We start from the raw sequence: 22,880 nt of genomic DNA on the forward strand, positions 1-22,880 counted from the left end.
CAGGCTATGCCTATGGCAGACACTCATTCCAATTTATCCAATTGCGTGCCAGACAAAATAAAAAATATTGACGCCTCTTAACAAAAAGAATTCTAAGGAAGTGAAATCTCATAGGTAATGTTGCTGAAAACATCAGATTTTTTGCTTTCTTAGATCAGTGTTGAAAGGAAAATATCTGAATTAATGATTTCCACCTTTTCCCCTCTCATCTGCATAGAATTCATCTGAGAGAGAAGACTGTAACAATGACGAGCCCCCCAGGAAGATCATTCCCGAGAAGAATGCACTCAGGCAGGTATGCACTGAATTTAGGTGTGCAAAACCCACCCAGCCCCTTTACTTGAATGACCTAGAGTCCTTTGACATGCCTTGCAATTTGGAAAGATACAAAACACAAAGGAATTATTTTCTCTCTCTTCCTCCCTCCCTCTCTCTTTCCTGAAAGAGTATATAAACTTTCAAGTTACAACAGCCATTCTTTGGAAGGCACCTTGGAGCTAATCCACATCTTTCCAGAGCAGTATTTAAGCTTACTTTCTTATGTATCATATATTGCTCCAGTAATGTGCCTTAGAGAGCAATCTTGTGGGTCAAGCAGGTGGTGTGATTCTTTGCTGAGCTAGTAATGGATGGATACTGAATTCCTTGTTATGTGCTGTACAAGAGATCCACGTATTCTGCAACCACCCTTGACCTCTTGGGGAATAGCAAGATCGTATTGCTATCAGGCAAGTTTTCAGACCAATAGGCCTTGATTCTTATGTGTGTGGCCATAACTAAAGGAACAAACATTCAGTTATATTCCTAATCTAAACTTGAACCAGAACAGAAGAAAGGTGAGCTAATAGGCTTTTCAGTTAATACAGAATTGGCTGCTAATTTAAAAAGTGATTCTTGGAATTTAGATGCACTCCCTTACACACAAGGGTTATTGATGCTTTATGCCATAGTCTTAACCTTCAGCTGCTGTTACCAGTTTGCAGACAGTAGCATTCTGGTTGGTGAGGCCTGGTAGCTGGCATCAACAGGGTGCAGATGAGATTTTCTTGGACAGTAAATAAAGAAGAGGTATTACTTGGCTGAACTCATTGGAAAAGCAAAGTCATTCCAAATTGGCCTGCAGGCTATATCTTTGAGATCAAATATGCTTCCAGCCATGTATTTGTGAAATCAATGCTCCTCAGATATGCACTTTCTTATTTCTTTTTTTTTATGCAGGATCCACACAACACTGTTGGCATCAACATTTCAACCAATATCACTATCCCACCCTCCCTTTAATCTAGATTTTCCGTTTCTGGGAAAGATCCAATATTAGGGGGTTTTGTGTGTGTGAGATATTGCATAAAGGATAAAGCTGTTGCCATTGATCCATTTGTGATATCTCAATATCCCATTGGTAAATAAATTCACTGTCTGGATAGTCCTATAGGGACCTAGAAGGAATTGAGAAAGCAATGTGTTTCTTTTATGAAAAACAGTTCTATTTTCTTCTTTGAATGCAAATGTATATAATGTTCTCCTTTGCTCAGGAGAGGGCAAATTTGTTGGGGGGGGGGGAATAAGGCTGGACATCCAGCCACTCCTTAAACTTCCTATTGTCTATTTAGTATTTACTATTTAGTAAATTGACACTAAAATTCACAACAATCATTCTCACTCATGAAAGGACAGCATCAGTATCTGATCCGCAAGTACATGGGGTAGAGAACTTTTGCAAGCATCATCTGCTTGATCTATGTACACATGGCAGGTATACAGCACTGCTTATTATGCATTGCAGAATGAAAACACATTTCCACATGGAGGTGTAACCTATGGTGGCCTTTATTTTGGCTCCATGCATTTAAAGTGTAAGACTTCTCCCAAATAATCTTGGGAACTGTAGCTGACCTCCTACAGAGCTACAGCTAAAGTTTCCAGGAATCTTTATGGGAAGTCATGTCCTTCAAATGTTTAGTGGGCACCTTTGACCACCTCCCATTACTCTTGCATAGAAGCAGTGGCGGAGTGTTATGCTCCGGGACCGGGGGCGGAGAGCAGTCAGGAGCGGGGCTGGCGTGCGTCCTGGGGGTGTGGCATGCCGCCTGTGGGGGCATGGCACCCAGCACAGGCAGGGGGGCAGCCGCGATGGCACCCACCGGGATCACACTGCCGGGGGTAGTGCGCTCCTCCCATACTTCTCTTCCTCCGCCAGTGCATAGAAGAAGCCAGCAGAGAGAAACATAACCTAGTTTAAAGCCATGTACCATTTAGAGAAGTAAATATAATTAGGTCTTATTAGCATGTATTCTGTGAAGAAAGACTTGGGGGTAAATTGAATGCTGGGGGGCCATGGGTGGGGAAGGTTGTGCGGATGTGTGTTTGCAGCCTTGGAAAACCACGACAAGGGGACAAAGTTTTTGGCAACTATGTTTAAGCTAACAAACGAATTTTCTCACTGCTAAGTTATAAATTAATTTTAATAGGCTGATCCAGATGGTCCATTTGGAAAATGGATAGCTTGATCTGTTGAAAATTAAACTAAATTTATCTCTCTCATACTTCAAACTGAAGCTAGTGTGAAAAGAGTGCCCATTAAGTCCAGTGAATACAGATGGACCGGCAGGTCACACATGGGACTAATCTGATTCATTTTAAAAATAAATGTGTGAATTATTGAATCAGTCTCCTGGTTTGAGTCCTGTTTTGTGCATGTGTGCAGTCTTTTTAAAACAGACCCTCAAATGCTTCAGTGCCTTTTTAACCTGTATGTTTCCATTTTAAATTCAACGTTCTTGCCAAAAACTGTAATTAGTTTTCAGTAGCCATCATTTAGTGTTGGATCCGAATAGTAGATTGATTAGGTCGGGCATTTGTTATTTTAAGGGCTTCGTCTCCATTTCTGAAGAGTTGGGGCTTAGTAGCAGAGAGAGGCAGAGAGAGAGAGAGAGAGAGAGAGAGAGAGAGAGAGAGAGATCGCTTTTAGAAACCAATGAGGGGGAAGCTCCCCAGGGACCTCTGAGCCTTTTGGCTTTTGGTTGTGTTAAACAGAGCCATGAATGAAGATCTGTAAATTTATTGCAGTGCCATCTGGGTTTTCCCGTTCTTTTTTGTAGGAACCATATTATTGTTGGCTTGTATCTGTCTATTGTAGTGGTCACTCCCCAGGAGCTTGCCCTCATCCTCCAAAGGAAAGTGATGAATAGCAAGGGTCAGCAGGCATAGGTCACAGGGCAGCTGTCCGGAGCTGCCCTGAACTTGATTACCCTACTGTCTTTAAAAATATTGGCACAATGCAGGTTGTTTAAAGAAAGCTTCTCTCTCCTGTGCTCAAATGGGGTAATAATGAAGTGCCTTTTTGCTGTCAAGACTTGCTCTATGGGATGAGTTGGGGGTGGAGAGGAAATCGTGTCAAAAGGTGCCATGGGGATGTGCTGACGGCAGCGGGATTGCAATGATGTGCATTGCACTTTTCCTTGGGATCATCTCTCCTAAGAGCTTCCCGATGAAAGGAAAGTGAAGGACCCAAGACCCTTCTCTACCCCACCCCGTCCCAGCCACCCAGCATTTTCATGAACTCTTCCTTCAGCAATTCAGCACAGAGCTACAACATTTAGAGGTTGGAGAGGACATACAAAGCCTCTGACATTTTGTGCTGCAGGATGCTTAAAAGTATGGGCAAGCCAGAGCAAAAGAGAGGCAAAAGTAAAGGAACATTGCTTCCTAGTTACTGTAGAGTAGGCTGTAGATGTTTGTGTGAGGAAAAGAGTTGGTGTTTAAGGTGTAATTTGTATCAATCTTGAACGCTTGTTAGGAAAAAGTGACCCAGTATGAAGGGGGAATAGTTATTTCAAATGTGCTTATAATTTGCTTTTGTGTTTTCCTATCCACTATTAAAGTCCTCTAGAGTTTTATTTCATTTGTACTTGGGGCCAGTTATTATCCCAAATATCACTTGTGCAGAAATCCTTGCCTGTTCAGCAGAAATGTTGTCCTTCAGCCTAAAAACTCTGTGGTTGCCCCCTGTCCCTACTTCAATGCTAATCGGGTCTGTCAGATGTGCGGCATTTCTGCATTCCCCCGTAATGGAGTAAATTGCTTGCGTTGTCTATTGTCCTGACCTTTTGTTTCCGTGTCCACTTACAGGCCAATGAACGTGGGTAGTGATAAATAAAGCTCTGAGCAGGACTCTCAAGTCTTTGAAAACAGCATGTTGCCATCTCCCTAGTTATATTTCTTTAAGTGTTTACGTGTATGCTGAATTCTTTTCTCTTGTGTGGCTGGAACCCTGGGGCCTCGGAGCCATGAGAGAGGCCAAGAAGCTGACAAAGTAGCTGTCCCCTTGTTAGCTTGTTCCTTTCTTTTAAAAAACAACCACAAAAAAACCACAAGATGAAACCCATCTGGCTCAGGGCATTACATTTTCCTCCCCCATGCACCTCTATAGATGAAGAGTTTCACCTGCAGTGAGGGTTTACATTGATTAGGAAGGGTGCAGTAATTCAACTCTGGCCATCCACTTCACTGATACTTTGCAGTCTTGAAAGGTGCTGACCCATTGAGTTAAGCTGTCAAGAGGAGGATAAAAAAGGAGCTCCGTCCCAGGAGGTAACAGCTGCCAGGTTTTCAACACCTTGTGCGCTGCTGGAGAAATGTCACCAATTGTCAATGGGGAAGAAAAATGACTGACTTGCCTGCCATCTTCCCTTTTAATGACTAGCCTTATAAAATGAAGGATTTAAGCCTTGGAAGATCAGCCACCACAAGCCAAACTTTTCATTGGCAGGCAGAAAATCGAGAGCATTTTAAAGAGGTGCTACATATACAGTAGCCCTTTGGGGGGGAAAGATGCAGTTAGCCCAGTTGGCTAGGGCGACCTTTGAATAATGGGGTATAAGCGTAAAAAGTTTGCGGAAGCCACTCGCATCCAGCATTAGCTTGTCTACTTTAGGGGGAAAGGCAGGAGGGGGAGCTATATTCATAAGCCAATGAACTGAGAGAAAGCATACTGTATTTCTGCTCTTTGGAGGACAATTTGTTTTCAAGCTGCTACCAGATGGCTAAATACCATGACATTTCTCTTTTGTTTGGATTTTTTTTCCTGTTTCAGTTTTTGTTTTACAAGCAATTCAGTACTCCTTGCTTTTGTCAATATTGTTTTACTGAATAAGTTTCAGTGGCTCGGGAATGGGACACAAAGTAGCATTGTCCTTCTCCTTGTTTTGATTGATAAAAGAGGACACAAATGTTGGAAATGGGCTGAGCATTTCCTCCCCCCATTTGTTTTTAGGTTAGTCATTTTAATTGTACTGAGTAATTAGAAGGTACATACAGCCAAGGGAGCATTGTTATGGAAATTGCTCAGGAAAACCCATTCCCCATTTGCCATCACCATGTGTCGAGACAATTCTTCCCTCTAGTGGCAAAATTAGGGACTCTGGCTCCACAGTAGGCAAGGTGTAATTGCAATATGACAAACTGAGCTTTGGGGACGTTTCTGTAAATGTTCTTGGTTTTGGCTTGGCTAGTCTATATTTTTTCTTGCTGACTTCCTGCAGAGATCTTTTCCCCTTCCCACAAGCATTCCGAGCAACAGAGACTAGACATTTTACTTTAAATATAGAAACGATAATCACAGTGGATTCTGGGTAATGCTCTGCAGCTTGACTTAATTCTCATCTTCCTTTTTTTTAATTACCTGTTTATAAAAACGCTTTTAAATTTGCAGGCATTATTTAATACTTTCGGAAGAAGCACCTCATTGGAAATAAATAAATAAATTGCCTTTTTAAAAAATAGTCTGTGTGAAAGACCTTAAGGGTAATTAATGGAGGTCTCATAAGGCCCTGTAAGTGAGATGAAAGCGATCTTTCTGAATCTGCAAGAGTGATTTGTTCGTATAACTTCCCACTTCCACTGAATTCTTCAGAGTCTAATAACTATTTTCTTACCATTTGGCAATTGGCGCTTTGCTGCAAAAGCCCTTGTTTGAACAATGAAAAAAAGAGTTTAATAATCTTGTCTCTGGAAATGACTTGGGGGAAGACTGTGCTCTTGGATTTCGTTGTTGTGTTTTTACTACAATAATATCTTTCTCTGATAAATCATGTAATTATTGACTACAGAGGTGGGAAAGAAATCTTATTGAACATTTAGATTCTCCAATTAAAGTGCTGGTGTGCTGAAAGATGAGATCTTTTGGATGAATTGTGAAATAACTTTTTATTTAGACCATGCAATTGCAAAAGCCATCCATTGGTATAGATGGCAAACTTGGAAGCCCTCAGGGATTCAAAGGATTAAGAGTAGGCCCACTTGATCCTGACATTGGAAGGACCTGTGGACCATTTTATTCATTGCATAGGAACCAACCCTGGGCTTGGTAAATGCATTCAGCAGAGAGCTGCACCAATTCCCGTCCTCTGAATGTTGTGATACAATGTGTGTGTTGGTCATGTTCGTCTTTTGTACCTTTGGGCATAACCTAAAAATGTGAGACCTTAAGATGTTTGTCAGTCAAAGAGATACAGAGTTGTGAATATACCCTGCGCTGCTATGGAACATAGATATGAAGCAGTTTCTGCTAGTTTAAAACAGGTAAATTTTTAGTCTTTATGGCTGCAGAGAGAAGGTTGGCCAAGCATTACAGTGTTTATTGAAAAGAAGACAGACCCATTTCATACTTTGCTCATTGTTTCTGTATTTTAGATACTGCCTCCTTACCACCTCAGACCACCTCAAAATATTCTGATTTCCCCCACAGATTATGAAAATACAATGTTTTACACTTCATGTATTTTTTAAGTGGTACTCCAGACAGTCTCTCCACATCCATAGCAACATCTGGGGGTGGTAATTTGGACCTTTGTCTGGCGATAGATGCTGCTTTGCATCGCCGAGCTCCTCTCATTGCATTTCTGCTCCTGACATGATTTGAAGCGGTCATACGTTGGTAGATATTTTTTTCCCATTAGTGTGTTGCTATAGGCTGCTTAACACTCATCTCAAACAGCTTTTGCAAGGTTAAAGGAATGTGGCTTGGTAACAAGTTTGTGTCATTTTAAATATATACCTTCCAGTAAATAAGGAGGAGCCTAGCAATCAATCCCTTTTAGTGTGTTATATGTTTCACCTGACAACTAAACCCTCTATTGATTAGCCATTACTTTGTTGGATAATCCTGTGTCATTGAAGCCACTGTAAAAATTAAACTCTTTAAAATGTTTTACCCTAGCAGCAGTGTGAAAATTGAAAACTTGTTCAGAATTATAGCCAGCTTTCACCAAAAGGGTAGTTTTCAACAAACTGGTTTATGCTTGCATTCTTTATATGCAGTATAAAACCGTATTAAAGCACTCCAACGCAAAGCTATCTGCCTCTGGCTCAGTATCTGGCTGCCATTTCAAACAGTGCTTCCTGTGGCCTAGAAATGGCCTCTCTTGGTGATTGGGGAGGAGATGCTTGGACAGTTCGGGTTTCTGAGCTAGAATTGAATCAGAAATCCTTTTATAGCCAAAACATGGAGTTTGGACTTCTGTAGAATGATCAATAATGTAACAATGCTTTGTGAATCTCACAAAGGAATTCAACATGAGGTAATGACAGGGGTGGCAGCGTTTGGGTGATGAAAAATTGAAACCTTCTAATCAATTTAAAAGGTGCCCCTGATTAATTGGGCAGCAGATTTAATGAAAATGTTTTTATGCCTTTTTAAACACTGTGGCTTGCATCTTAGTAGAGGCATTCCTCCTAAGCTTTCACACAGAAGGGGATGCACAAGATATTGCCTGCTTCAACATATGTGGGCATATTCCAAGAACAAATTATGTGTCTATTCCTCTGTGACTGTGGCTGAAAACGCAATATTATCTGTATGACATACTCTCTCAGAGAGATGCTACCCTTAAATTTTACAAAACCACAAAGAGCTTGGGGTCAGGTTATTCGGAAGATCTCCTTTTTCTGTATATATACCTACCTACCCGATGAGGCAGACAGTTACTAGGAAGAGGGTCTTCTCAGTGGTGGCACCCAATTATGGAACATGCTTTATAAAGAGACTTGCTTGGTGTCAGCCTTGCAGCCTTTTTGGCAATAGGTTAAAGCCTTTTTATGCATCCAGGCCATTAAAAAAATCCCACGAGTTGTTCAATCTGGCCATCTTAGCCTTAGGATCCATGCTTTATTGTTTCTCTTTGAGAAGCAGATTTTTTATGCTACTTTTATTATTTTACATTTTATTCTTAATATTTTATTTTATTTTTTAAATTTCTGTGAGCTGCTTGGACAACGTATGTTATTGGGTAGCAGTAAAAATGCGGTAAGTAAATAAATAAGCAGTTGTTCAAGCTTCCTCAAGAATCATTGAGCCCAGAAGCAGAAAGGTTTACGTGGCAGTGCTTTGTTTTGTCCAAAGTGAAATAGGAAGGAGCCAAATCCACTATGGAGCACCCTTCCTCATGCTTTGAATTTTTGCTCCTTCACAGGAATATTAAAAACACTTTTGCTTCTTGTTGCTGCTGGGTTTTTTGGGATGGAATGCAAAGAGGATCTTTTGCTTTTTTGGTTTTTATTTAGATTTGTGCTCCATTGTGTGTTTTAGTTTTCTGTAAACCACATTGAAATACTCTTGGAATGTACACCTTTGTAGAAATTAAGTAAATAATAGCTTCGGTTCCCCAGGAAAATAATAACCTTGTGGAGAACAGAGTGTTACCACCTACCCCACATTTTAACAATTGACAAAATGAGCTTTTGCAGGTGGTGGGGGAGGTTGGGTCTCTGCTTTAAACCACTGCTGTAGAAGAGTTTGGAGTTGGAATATTCCCCCGCCCTTAGATTTCTTAATTTAAGAACTTGGAGGTGCATTTTTTTTCATGGTCCTTGAAATGTAAGGCTCTTGATTTAAGCAGTACAAATCCCTGTAGGGCAGACTTGACCATTGTGTATGATATCTCTGTATGACTATATAATGCAGGCTGTCTGCTTTAAAAGTAGAAGCCCATGAATGCAATTAGTTGCTCTAAATACATGAAACACCTTACCTTTAGAACAAATACAGTTCCATTATCCAAACCATTATTTCCTTTCTTCTTCACAGACCTATAATAGCTGTGCCAGGCTCTGCATCAACCAGGAAGCAGTTTGCTTAGGGAGCACTGCTATGAAGACTGAAAACTGTGTGGCCAAAGTAAGTAAAGCTGCAACTGTCATTCTTGTACCAGGTCAATAAGCTGCAAATTCTCTCTTCATTGGAGAGGCAATTTAATACTGTGCTTTCTGAATGTATCCGTGTAAACCTAATTGAGTCCATAGGGTCTTATGGGAACTTGTGTAGTCATTTATCGGTAATGCACATTTTTTTGTTTTAATCCTAAGAATCCCTGCCTCATTAGTTCCCTGCCTGTAAAGGAAAAAGGTGAGATATAAATAAATATAATAATTATAATAATAATCATTAGTTTTTGAAATTAGGGTGATAATATGGTGAAAAATTAGAAATTAAAGTTGAAAATCCTAGTGGTTTTTTTTTTTAATCTTATGATTTGTTGGGCCCTTTTAAACAAAAAATGTGCCAAATGTATCTTAGCAATAGCCATGTAAATACGAGAAATGCACGACTCAACTGTTGCACCTCCAACTGGTGGTTTATTTATTTTTATGCTGTCTTTGTCCAAGCAAGTTGTCCATGTTTGCTTCCAGCAGAGAGAGGCAGCTGAGTGGGTTTTCAGATTGTAGGGCTGCAATCCTGCCTCCTTTCTGAATTTAAGCCCCTGCAATTTTAGACAGGGAGCATATGATATTCTCATACCCCCCCTGCTGGCTACTGTCTCAAGTCACACAACTGGAGCCGAGGTGGGGGATTTGATTCACATACGGAGACATTGTCAGTGGGTTAGAAGGGCGGTGTTGAAGACGCATCTGATTTTAAAACAAAGCACTTTCCAAGGGATGGTGGATTGGGTATGTTCCCTTATGCATTGCCACATCAAAAGAGACATTCTCAGGGAAATGTGCATCCTGTCTTTGGCTTCCCCTGCAACTAAATATAACTCCCATAAAATAAGAACCGTGTCTGAGGGATTGTGAATGACTGGAAAACATTCCAGCCACGATACAGTGTATATAAAAAGGGCATGTTTAGCCTTGCTTAAGCTTCATGTTTCCATTGGAAGGAAGTTCAGGATAGCCCTGCAGGACAGATCAGTGCATGCAGCCATCTGTTAGCAAAACCAGCTGGCGCTTTTGCAGCATCTCTCCCCCTCCTCTTCCCACCCCCAACAAAATGGCTGGTAGAGAAATGATTGCCCTCTTCTCCCTCCTCATTCCTTGGGATTTCTTCCTGTAATGCCTTCCCCCCAGAATATGTATTCTTGCTCTAGATTGATGCCATATCCAAGAAACCTTTCTTTAACTTTACTCAAATATAAAAAATAATCCCTTTGGCAGACAGTAATGCCATGCAAATTCTCTCCACCTTTCTGTAAAACTGCCTGTCGCATACAACGTTTCTCCTCAAGTGTGTCATTCTATAGAATCCAACATCCATTTATGTATGGTGCCAATGTGTGAGCAGTCTGAGCAAATCGCTCAGTGTGCATAACTCTGTGGGAAGCTTGCTTAACCCCAGACAGAATGAAATTCTCCCTAAGGCCAGATAGATACCTCTGTTTGAATTTTGGCATTCAGTAGTATACATAATGTTACTCTAGAGGACCAAGCTGTATGGCGTCACACCCTCTGTACAATTGTGCGTGTCTCTGTATGCTTTTGCATAGTTTGCAGCTTAGTGTGGTAGGAGCTTCAGCGAGCTGGTCAGACAAAAGACTTAAGTCATAGTTTAGTATTGTGGTAGCAAACCTCAGCAGGCCTTATGCTTGCTTTCTCCTTCTCCTCCTCAGGGGCAGCTACAAGGAAGAGTTTGGAAGGTTTTTGCTTCTGTTTTAGATTAACCACAGCTCGCCTTGTTGTCTAACCTCTGTGAAGCTGTGATTAATTTTAACTTTGGCTTATTTATTATTATTTTTCTAGTTCTAATAATTTATACATAGTTTCATACTGCAGTTGTATTGTGTACAATAGGTGTTATGGAGGGATACAGCATAAAAATAGTTAAAATAAACCATAAGATTCGGGGGGGGGGGCTGCTGAAAGTCTTTACCAAGCATAAAATGTTTACCAAGCATCAGGGAGCAGGCTGCCTTATTTCAGCTTGGAGGGAGCTCCTCAGAATTGGACTCACAATACTGAATGCACAACCAGTAGTTTGTGAAGCTGGCTTATTTCTGCTGAAACTGATTAACCACTGTTTAGGGTTCAGATGATTCATAAACTGTGGTTAACATAAAACAGTAACAAAAAATTCCAGTGTCCTCCTCGTGTCCACAGGAGAGTGTGCAAGCCATGACATACATATCAAGCAAGTAAGTGCAAAGAGCGTAGCTTAGGGTGCAGCTAGGTGATGTAGTGGCATGGTGGGTCTTTTGCAGTAAGACTCGGGAAATGTTGGTGGAGCCCAAGTCTCTGCAGTCCCTGTTCCATGTGCTGGATGAGTCCAGTGGAGCAATTAAAATGTGATGATACAGGGTCAGAGTTCAGGCTCATAATTTTTGGGGGGATGGAGGCCTTGTGGTTGTCTTTTTCCTAATACTCTGAAAAATATGGCAATGTCCAGTCCTTCTATGGCAGATGGGGGACATCAGCTCTGTAATGCAAATGCATCTTCTTAGTTGAGAAGCGTTTTGTGTAGTGTTGTATCCAAACTGATGCCTTGATTCTTACTTGAAAGGTAAAGGGTAAAGGGACCCCTGACAATTTAGTCCAGTCGCGAATGACTCTGGGGTTGCGGCGCTCATCTCGCTTTACAGGCTGAGGAAGCCAATGTTCGTCTGCTTCCGCAGACAGTTTTTCCGGGTCATGTGGCCAGCATGACTAAACCGCTTCTGGCAAAACCAGAGCAGCGCACGGAAATGCCGTTTACCTTCCCGCTGGAGCGGTACCTATTTATCTACTTGCACTGCATGCTTTCCAATTGCTAGGTTGGCAGGAGCAGGGACCGAGCAATGGGAGCTCACCCCATCGCAGGGATCCGAACCTCCGATCAGCAAGCCCAAGCGGCACACTTATTTTTCTACAAATGGGTGTTTCTCCCTCCCCCCTTTTTCTGCAAGCATATAGCTGTCTTCTTGGAAACCCCCTTCAGGTTCTTGGTTTCAAATTCTCAGCCTGAAATTATAAAATAGCTTGGCAGAGTTTTCCCTGCATGCGCTTCCTCTAGCAGTAAACTTTTCTTCTACGCAGAACTCATCCGTTTGACCAGAAGTTGTGTGTGGATGGCAGGAAATCACAAGGGAGCTGCACTTACTAAAAGTAGTTTGTAGCACCTTTAATTAAAGGTGTGCCCTCAAAATGGTCGCCCACAAAAATTAGAACTCTGTTAATTTCCCCTGGGATCTTGACAAACATCTATGAGAAGAAAGCTGGAGACAAAAATTAGGTAATGAATCCTCGTCTCTGATAAAAGATATGGCCCTTCCAAGCACTGCTGCACCAGAGTGTTTATTCTTGGGCACATATTTTGCATATTTGTGTATTGCTGCGAGTGGTGTTCTTAAAATGTGTGGGGAAGCATTGAACTCTCATAGGAAGTAGATATTTCTCATGATGGTGTGTATAGACGAGAACTGCATTACTAGTTCAAAACCTTTTGAAAGTGGAGTTGACATGGGATATGCATTGCCAAATATCCTGAAGACTAAACAAACCACTTTGCAGAGATTCAATATTGTAGTATCTGTGAATATATCACTAGTTTGCTTTATAGGTGAAATTCAGTGGGTATAAATTGAAACTTAAAGTTCTTGTGGGCCTCCCTTTGTACAGAGGAATCTGTTCCCTTTTGTAGCCCTCAACATCACTCTGCCTTTCCAAAATGAATATTCAAAACTGGCCCAAAAGAATGCATTTTTAAAAAACAGTGTAGGGTACATTTAGATGTGGAGATTGTTGCATTACTTTTTTCTAGTTGCAATGTTAGCACTTCTGTCCTCGTTTCTAATGTTACTGCATTAACTGTTGTGTTCTGAAACTGTGGCTTTCCATATACTGCCGTGTTACACTAAATTCCATTCACACCAGTGAACATGGTGTGACACAACAGTGGACATCATCAAACATGCCGCCACTTTTTATGTGCATGCACTCTTCTGTTCCCCTGTGATTCACCCAGGAAGCTGGCAGGAAAGAACTGAGTGCCAGAATACTGCCCTAAATTTCATCACATAAGCAGCAGTGAAAACCACAGGGAAATTTCAGTACAAAACTCCTGTGATTATCCAGGTTAATGGGGTTGCAAACAGATTTTTTTCTGGAAGCATTTTGCGTGCAAATGAGTGCTAAACTTTCACTAGATTTCCTGAATTGACATGTGAAAGATCACCTAAAACACTAAAATTATCAGGTAAGGAAAATGGAATAAAGTGCTGTCTGAAGGCAGCCATAGTAAATTCCTGACACTTGTTGACATAGGAAGATTCTAAGAAGATTTAAAGAAGAATGAAGTAGCTATATAGCTGGTAATGATCTGCAAACCCAGTCTGCCAAATCTTTTAAAAGGGATATAAAATCTCAGATGGAGTTTAAGCTGGTATCTAACCATCAGCATGCATCTGTCAACTGCAGAAGCCGTTCAGCATGTTGGCAGTATTAAAATTATAGCTACCATCAGACACAAGGTAGACCAGGCATTAGAGCCAGTCTTTGGTTTCCTAGGATTATAGGAGATATGAATTTCAGGTTGTAGACTCCTCTGTCTCCTTTAAAGGATCCTTTCATTTAGTTTCAACAGACTTCTCTGTCTTACTAATTCAGCACCTTAGAACAGTATGGACTAGGTGTTGTGCCGAACTTTCTTTGATAAGGCATCCTCACAACTTTTTACTGGAGCTCAAGGACAGGCAAGGTGTTGCTTTCACTGGCGCAGTGAAAGCCAGCCAGGCAAGCAGCTGTTCTGTTATTTAGTAAGCTTGGCTCTTCAAGCTATGTATTGGTGACTGTGATCACTTTAGCTATCCGGTAGAATGGTACACAGCTAAAAATGCCTGCTAGTGAAGTGTCCCACTTTGGGGATGCAGAACACCTGGACAGATAGGAAAAGTTCCAGAAAGGGGATGGGGTTCTCAGACAGGTAGACCTTTTCCTTCCCCTCATCATCCAAGACACGGCTGAGTTGAATGCTCTCTAGCATTGAATCTTAGGAAGTCACTGCTTTCCCACTTGCTCCATCATCCCTATATGAATTGGAAGGAGTTGCTTTGCCGCAACAGTTTTCTCCTGGTGGGCTGCTTTCCTTCAGAGGAGTTGGATATGTCTTGTTCTGTCATTCATGCTGATGCATGTGTTGAATTAGTTTCCTACTTCGCAGATCTTTTGAACACGTGCAGCAGGCTTTGTGCACATGACTCCACACCCCCTGCTATGAGTAGATAGTTGGCTGGTGGTGGTGGTGGGTGGGCAGAAGGTAGACTGTATTAGAAGGTGAACCTGAAATCAAAAACACTAGCTTGAGAAACTCTGAGTTTAGTGCTCCTGAGATTTTCGGACCCTGAGAATGTTCAGGCCCTTCAATGTGCACATAAGGTCTTGACCAGTCTTGTTGGGATCTCCCTGGAGGTGTCTTGCCAACCTTTTTCTTAAGTGAAGTACCATTTATCTATTGTGACTTTTCTGTGTTCAGTACTGGGGGGGGGGGGTGTTCCGCTTTTCTTTCTGTTGGACTCTGCTATGGTCTATATTGTGCCCAGGTTCATGTTTCCTTTATAATTATGGTTGAACAAACCTAATACTGCCTTCCAGGAACTGATGCATTTCCATTGTGATGCTGTACTTGGCTCAAAATTGTTCTTTAACTTGTGGAATTAGAATCCAATCTCTCTCTCTCTCTCTCTCTCTCTCTCTCTCTCTCTCTCTCTCTCTGACACACACACACACACACACACTTATCTTTGGGAGATAATTTTCAAATGGAAATAAAAAGTGTTATAACTAATGTAAAACTGAGATGAAGTTTACTTAATACCCACAAGTATTCTGCCTCCATGAAGCATAATTAAAATCATCCGAAGGGTTAGGCTTTTCAGTTTCTTTACAGTGGCACGTTGGTCATAATCTAAGTATGAGGCTATTTTGCCTTAATTTGGAATATTTTACATTTTCACAGTCTCCCCCTTCCCCCACCCCTAGTCAGAGTTATTTGCAAAGGGATTGAAGAAAGAATGTGCACGTCTCCCCTCCCTTTCCCCTTCCCACATTCTCCAGATTTTGATAGAAGATTTGTTTTATTTATTTCCAAAATTATATCCGCAGGAAACAAGCCGTTTAAATTCAGATTATGCTGAATCAAAATGGTGCTGGTATGAGAAGCAACGTGCTGTTTTATGAGCACGGAGTCCCTTTTCTCATAACTGATTGATAGTAAATATTTTCCTGAAGAGTTATTGCCAGCCATGAACAGTGCAACTGTTTCACTGGGTTTTTTTTCTCCTGTAGTACTTGCTGTACCAGCCATTGTCTGTAATTAAGATCTACAATTCACAATGCAGACGTTTGCACTTCCTCTGGGTCTGAGCTATTTATAAGGTATTTCAGCTGTTCAGAGTTTCTTTTGAGTGCTAAACTACATGTAAACAGGCATTTTTCTTTCTCCAGTATGCACACATTGTATATCAGTTGCCTTTATTTTAGCCTTCTCCTGTCTTGGAAGCTACTTTACATGTTGGGTTCATCATGAAATAAATAAGGGTAGAAATAGTTCTCTCCACCCCCAACCTCCACTCCAGTGATTTTTACAAACCATTGCACCCTCCCCCAGCCTGTTTTCAACCAAGGACCTCTTAAATGCTAGGGATACCCAGCCACTTTTGCCATTAATGGTTCTACTGAATTAACAGATGAGTAGCAAAAGAGTGGCATGCTAAAGCTTTCAACCTTATAGAACTGGAGGTAGAAATAAAAAAATCTCATGATTCAGTCTTCCTTCAACCCACTTCTGTCTCCCTTACGAAAATATGCAGTTATCTGTGAGTTACTTGACACAGACAAGATTTTCCTTGGTGATCATAGGGAGAAACTATACACATCCTCATGTGCAACGATCATGTGTCGATTTAACAACTTATGTCTGAAAGCAAGCATAATTAAAAAGGGCGATATTTATGCATGTTTCATTGGTAATGTACCATTTGTGGTCTTCTGAACCGAACACCGCCTGTTGACCTTGCAGATGTAGATTTAAACCACAGCTCAGCAGTGGAATTCATGGACAAGTTATATAATAATTATTATTATTTATTATTTATACCCCGCCCATCTGGCTGGGTTTCCCCAGCCACTCTGTGCAGCTTCCAACTGAATATTAAAAGCACAATACAGCATTAAACATTAAAAACTTCCCTAAACAGGGCTGCCTTCAGATGTCTTTTAAAAGTAAGATAGTTGTTTATTTCCTTGACATCTGATGGAAGGGCGTTCCACAGGGCGGGCGCCACTACCGAGAAGGCCCTCTGCTCGGTTCCCTGTAACTTCGCTTCTTGCAGTGAGGGAACCGCCAGAAGGCCCTTGGCGCTGGACCTCAGTGTCTGGGCTGAACAATGGGGGTGGAGACGTTAGTTGCCTTAGTTTTCCTATCTGTAAAGTGGGGAGAACAATGGTGTATTTCATGAAATGGTGGCAAAAATCCACTTCCTGGGCGTAAGTCGTCAAGCTGGAACATCTGAGTGACCTTTTTGGATAACAGCCTAGTGTGCTGCAGGAACATCACCAGACCTAGAAATCTGAGGGAAGAATTTTGGAAGGGAAACTCTGTTCTAGCTACAGATAGGTAGCCGTGTTGGTCTGCCATAGTCAAAACACAAAAAAATCCTTCCAGTAGCACCTTAAAGACCAACTAAGTTACTTCTTGGTATGAGCTTTCGTGTGCATGCACACTTCTTCTGTTTTAGCCTTATCCGCTCTTTGGCTAAGTTGAGAGCAAGTTTACATGGGTCTGGATCAGCTCAGAAAGGCTCTTGTGTCTTTGTCCCTAGGAGGAGTAATAATGAGAAGCAAGTTCCTCATCAGGCATGTACTGCAGCATTGCCCGCTGATGCATGCCGGATCACCCGCACACAGGGATCACGTGACCACTCCAAAAGTCAAACGATCAATTCGCCTCGTTTTGGCTCTGTAGTTAATGCACAAACAGTGCGATCTGCAGGGCTGTAATTGCATTGTTAGGGCCAAGGAACAAGCCTATGCCTTTTCAGCAGACAGCTGGCAGGGAGAGAGGCATGTTGTTAGGAAAGAGAGAGGCAAGGCAAATAAAATTACTGCTAACGCTCAGAGATCGGCAGGAGTCCTACTTGCCTAATCTTACCGGTGGGAGCAAGCGGCTGTTGTAATCCAATTATAGCAGCATAAGCAATTTGTTAGACACTCCGCATAATGTAACAATTTCCCAATAAACTCTGACTTGTAATAACGTCGGCAAGAGCCCACATAAATCTGCCCGAATGGTGGGGGCTGGAGCATTCGGCTGGGGGCTTGTAATTTGTGCCATCAGCACGTTTCTCCGACTGTGGCATGGCGCACCATTTTCCATGCAGGAATTCTGAGGAGTAAAGCTTGGCAAAGCCTCTCTAAAGAGGAGTCCATTAGGAGAGGAGGGGCCAAGCAGTACTGAGAACCATACTGCTCTGATTTACCCCGTATGGTAGAAAAACTCAAAACGGCTTGTAAAAAAGAAATTAGTCAAAAGCAACAAAGAAAAGCCCAGGACAGATTTTTTTTCTTCTTATTTCTTAAAATTAAAAATAATGGTTAACACAAGAGATTGCTATGTTCTACTAAAAATGAGGCGGTGCCCTAAAGGAGTCAAAACTGCCCAAGAGAGATTTTCTCTCTCTCTCTCTCTGGAATCCACCAATTTGTGTTTCTGTTGCTTGTTGCTGTGCTTAGATTTGGAACCGTTATCTTTGAATTTCCCTGGTTGGATTTAACTTTTTTAGTGAAATATTGTGCATCCTCACTGTTCTGTTGGAGTCTTTACAAAGAGCTAATTTAGATATTTGTATAGAATTCATTTTCATGTCCTGTCTGCCACAGAACAAGACTGTTACTGCAACTGATGTGCCTGCCATATAAGGATTCTTGTTTTGTTTCTATACAAATGCTTCATTTAGTCATATGGTTGTGGAAGCTTTGAATCATGGTACACAACACTAGTTTCTGTCAGTTATATCAGCACTCAGCACTGCTGTGGAACTATAGTCTCCTCTAACCTCTGAGAAGGTCTCTTTCCATGTATTGTTGAGGCACCAGGTAGCAGCACAAAGCCATCTCTGCAGAAGGTCCTGGTTGAACTTGCTGCCTTATCGATCAAGTAAAGCTGTAGAGTCTTTTGACCTTCAGAGAATCTGCTGGGTACTCACAACAAGATGTCTGACCTTGGGAGCAGCTCTTGAGAACGTAGAACGTTATTGATGTGTCTTGTGTACCTTGTTGGGCTAAGATACTGCTTAATATGATATTTTGAGTTGCAGAAGTGCAGGGGTTTTTGTGTTGGCTGTTTTATTGATTGCCATATTTCAATTTTAAAGCACATTTGTGTTAAATCTGGTCAGAAGGTTACACAGTTGTCTGCCCTTGGTATTGTATGCAAATTCACATTCAGATTTGCAGGATGGCCTTTCCTAATGCCCGAACTGCAACATTTTCATTGTTCCTAATCTGCTGTACACATCAAGATGCCAATTAACTGTGTCAGGGCAGCAAGCTTTCTGCTGCTCCTGGAATTAGTCTAATAAATACTGCCTCTCAGCTGAAGCCTCTTTCTTTCCGTTTGAAAAGAAAATGCTATCTTACTTTGCTGGAGCTGCACATCAATAAGCTGCAGTGTCCTAATAAAGCCACTCAGTGTCTAGGTTTAACTAATGACTGATTTTCATGGCTTTGACAGTGAGCTGTGTGCGTTATTTTCTCCTGATATTGTAAAAATAATGAGAGCAAATTAGAACAATCAGTTTACACAGATAGCTCCTGATTGGAGGCGATGGGCAATATGGCAGCAGGTAATCCATCTTCGGACTCCTGTCACATTAACTTCAACCGCATGGAAAAGATCAGGCGGAGCAAACGGGGATCCTGCCCAATCGGAACACTGAAATTAATGAGAAGAACATTGTTCTGTGATCAACCTTTTAATTAGCAAGACGGGAGACAGAGGGAGTGATGACGCCGGCAGCACAGCTGCGCAGTGACAGGCATGCCTCCTGCAAAGGGGAAGGGAAAAGCACACGCTTTAAATTATCCTGCTCTCTGCTTCTTGCCCACCAGCAGCATAGCTTTGTTTTGAACCCTTTTCTCAGAGCTGTGCAAACAATGCCTGCGTTTATTAGAATACTCTAAGCCACTCACTCCCCAGCATTCGTGTCTGCGACCACTCCTGTCGTGGGGAAAATGTGATTTTGAAAGTTTTAGTATATTTCACATTTGAACCAGAGAGGGGTCATTATTCGGTAGCAGCCTGGGCCATGTGCCCCTCTTGCTTTTCGGCAGCTGCCTCATAATAAGTCTTTCCCGTTCAAAGGACTGACACACCGTTTGTTTGTGTCAAATGGGGTTGGCGATGAATTGTGGCACTATCCTGCTGTCTGAGTTGCTGTGCCTTTCCTCACTATGGCTGTGCTAAAGGGTGTCATAGAAATGTAGGCTGTGGGTGAAAAGTTCAGCCTTGCAAAGTGTGCAGAAGATGCGTTGAGGATTGAAGTTTAATAACTTCCTGTCCAGGTCCTCTTTTTGAGTGAGGTTTGAAGGAAGCAGAGAAGGCAAAGAACAATACTGAGAGGATGGCGTTGCGGAAGAGGGGAAAAGCACAGAAACGTTTAATACTCTTTTAAGAAATCAAACAACCAGCATTTTAACCAACATCTATAATTAAGCATTAAAGTGGTCCTCTTGTTGTCTCTTGTGTGCGCATGCACACACACAGAGCATTTATCCTTCCCACACACACATAGTGTTGCTTTTCTGTATCTGCTAAATTTGCACGTTCTCTTTCTGTATTGGCACAACAGCAGTACTTGGTGATTTTTCAAGCAACTGTGCTAATTGTGGACAATGAACTGAAACTTTATGCAACACTGTAAATGTGTGGTTGCCTCCTCTGGTTTGCACGCAACTTCTGTTTGATTTGTTGAGCATTGTGCGCTACCTGGAAGTACTGAGATAAAAGCAAAACAGGACTCTTCCTTCACAAAGTCCTTAAATGCCAACCAGTTGTGTACTCAATTGGCCTAGTCTTAACTGCTCAAATGAAGCATTTGTCCTTGATGCAGGAGACCATTACTAAATACTGTCTAAGAAACTGACTGTCTTCAAAAGGTTAAAGGTATTAAGAATGCAAAGGTATTCCTAAAGTTGGAGACTTACAACAAACAAAGACTAGATTATTTTTCAAATTGAAGAGTTCTCCATAAAGGAAGTTTTCTAATACAGCATTTTTAAAGTTATTTTTGGTAAAACTAAAATAACAACCTATTTATCACTGTATTCTTTAGAAAGCAGCTTACCTGTGGGCTGTGACTAAATGAGAATTTTCGGTTCTCAAATAACTTTATTTTGAGGAAGCTATAGGCAAGGAGAATAAATGTCTGTTTGAACGCATTCACTCTTGACACATTGGTGTTGCACTGAAATTCTGTAGTGAATGTTATAAAACATGATTGGTGATACTGTTTATCCTGGGACTACTTATAGAAAAATTCATGGGGAAACCACTCTTTAACATAAATAGAACTTGAAGCATACATTCTTTTTTTTTTTAGGAATATTTATTAAAGTTTTACAAAGACATAAGTACAAAAATACATGAAAAAATAAAAATACAACATACAAAAGACAAAACAAAAACAAAAAAAGAAAAAAATAGGAAAAAATTAAAAATGAATCCGTTTTTTATAACTTTAAACTCATTTGCTTGTTTCCTTGGCCTCCTCTCACCTCCCCTTTTTGTAATCCCATTTACATAATCAAATCAGCAAATCCTTGCCCTCTTTCATTTATCTTAACTCTATATCTTAACATATTATAACTCTATATTTCCATCCATTATCAATTCATTTTGGCATATTCTTAATAACTTTGTTGCTAATGCCACTTATTTTCAATCCAACATCATTTTAACATTCATTAATTTTACAGTGTTTCTGCAAATAGTCTTTAAATTTCTTCCAGTCTTCTTCCACCAACTCTTCTCCCAGGTCTCGGATTCTGCCAGTCATTTCCGCCAATTCCATATAGTCCATCACCTTCATCTGCCACTCTTCCAGGCTGGGTAGATCTTGTGTCTTCCAATACTTTGCAATAAGTATTCTTGCTGCTGTTGTTGCATACATGAAAAAAGCTCTATCCTTCTTTGGCACCAATTGGCCGACTATGCCCAGGAGGAAGGCCTCTGGTTTCTTCAGGAAGGTATATTTAAATACCTTTTTCATTTCATTATAGATCATCTCCCAGAAAGCCTTAATCTTTGGGCACGTCCACCAAAGGTGAAATAATGTACCTTCATTTTCTTTACATTTCCAACATTTATTGTCGGGCAAATGATATATTTTTGCAAGCTTGACTGGTGTCATGTACCACCTGTATATCATTTTCATAATATTGAAGCATACATTCTTTCCCCGCTCATATTTGGGCTTTTTACTTCTCTTTTATCATTTGGCCCAGTTTGGTGCTTGAAAGCATTGCTCTTTGAGACTCAGCATGGCATCCCATGTTTGGGACTGTGAAGAATCTCTGAAAGAATTACTGTTCTTTTCAAATGCAAGTAATTTATTTTTGTTAGTGGGTATGTTGAGGCTGATGGATGCATTATGCAGCTTTCTGATCACCCATGGTTATTTCCATGCCAATTCTGTTTGGCTGATCCCTTCCCTACCCTTAGCTTGAAATGGAGAAGGAAATAATTGCTGTAGCTTTGAATTAAACAGCAGAAGACTATCAGTGTAAAATATTTAATGCAAGGTATTAACATTTCCCCCTGTTTTGTATCAATCTAGAAAATGTTATTTTGTTAGTTTCTAAAACACTTTTGTGAGAAAGTAATTCTAGTTTACATAGTCAGGTCAGAAAATACAAGGCTTCAGTTTAGGTGAAACCCCCCCCCCCCCCAACTGCCCTGTATAATAACCTATAATTTAAAAAATTGGTTGCTATGGCTGTGTTTGCATATAATCATATGCCAGTGACTCTGCTTATTGTGGTTTATTATGCAGTGTGGTAGTGCATGCTGTCCAATCACTCCCAATTTGTTCCTCTCCTGGTGCAAGTGAGATAAACAAACCAGTACACCTTGTGTTTTCATTAAGTCTGAACCAGAGATTGTAGCTTGTTGCTCCCTAACAAGCCAGGATCCATAAGGCAACAACAAACCATAGCTGAAGGTTGGCTAACAACCATTACTTGTTAGGGAGCAGCAAACCACCATCCCTGTTTCCAGCATAATGGGAAACGGGGAAACAAACCAGGAAGCCATTTGCTTTACAGCATTCCACAATCAGCCCAAAACTCCAGCTTAATGCTACGTGTGAAGGCAGCCACAAAAAGTGGCCACTAATCTGAACTAAACTGCATAGTAGATGCCAACATGTAATGAGCTGTTTATCTGAAGCAATTTCACTAGCATAACATTCAACAAAAAATTAGCTAAACGGTGCATTTGTGCTGATATGATATAACTAGGCGTCTCTCATACGTTCGGTCAATTATCTCACCTCACAGGTGCAGCCAGAGAGCGGCTATGAATCTGCTTCACAGCTTTGACAAATGAGCTCATTGTTTTTTGTTCTTTTCTTAATTTTGGT

General features: G+C 41.1%; 1 protein-coding gene across 13 annotated transcripts in view; it reads left to right on the top strand.

Annotated features, from left to right (window-relative positions):
• BTRC (beta-transducin repeat containing E3 ubiquitin protein ligase) overlaps window positions 1-22,880 on the top strand; it is a 122,940-nt gene that overhangs the window by 56,052 nt on the left and 44,008 nt on the right. For 5 of the 13 annotated variants that reach the window (XR_014563994.1, XM_083737963.1, XM_083737968.1 and 2 more), the window contains 2 exons: window positions 218-295; window positions 9,083-9,172. The exons of 1 other annotated variant lie outside the window; for it this stretch is intronic. Coding sequence is in view for 11 of the 12 variants with exons in the window: in XM_083737963.1 (XP_083594089.1) it covers window positions 218-295; window positions 9,083-9,172 (168 nt within the window). In the remaining variant the exon portion in view is untranslated. The remainder of the gene's footprint in view (window positions 1-217; window positions 296-9,082; window positions 9,173-22,880) is intronic. 7 more of the 13 variants (XM_083737966.1, XM_083737964.1, XM_083737965.1 and 4 more) reach the window with 2 other exon arrangements.

The sequence above is a fragment of the Podarcis gaigeae genome, assembly GCF_964106915.1.
Source record: "Podarcis gaigeae genome assembly, chromosome: 5".
Lineage (NCBI taxonomy): Eukaryota > Metazoa > Chordata > Lepidosauria > Squamata > Lacertidae > Podarcis > Podarcis gaigeae.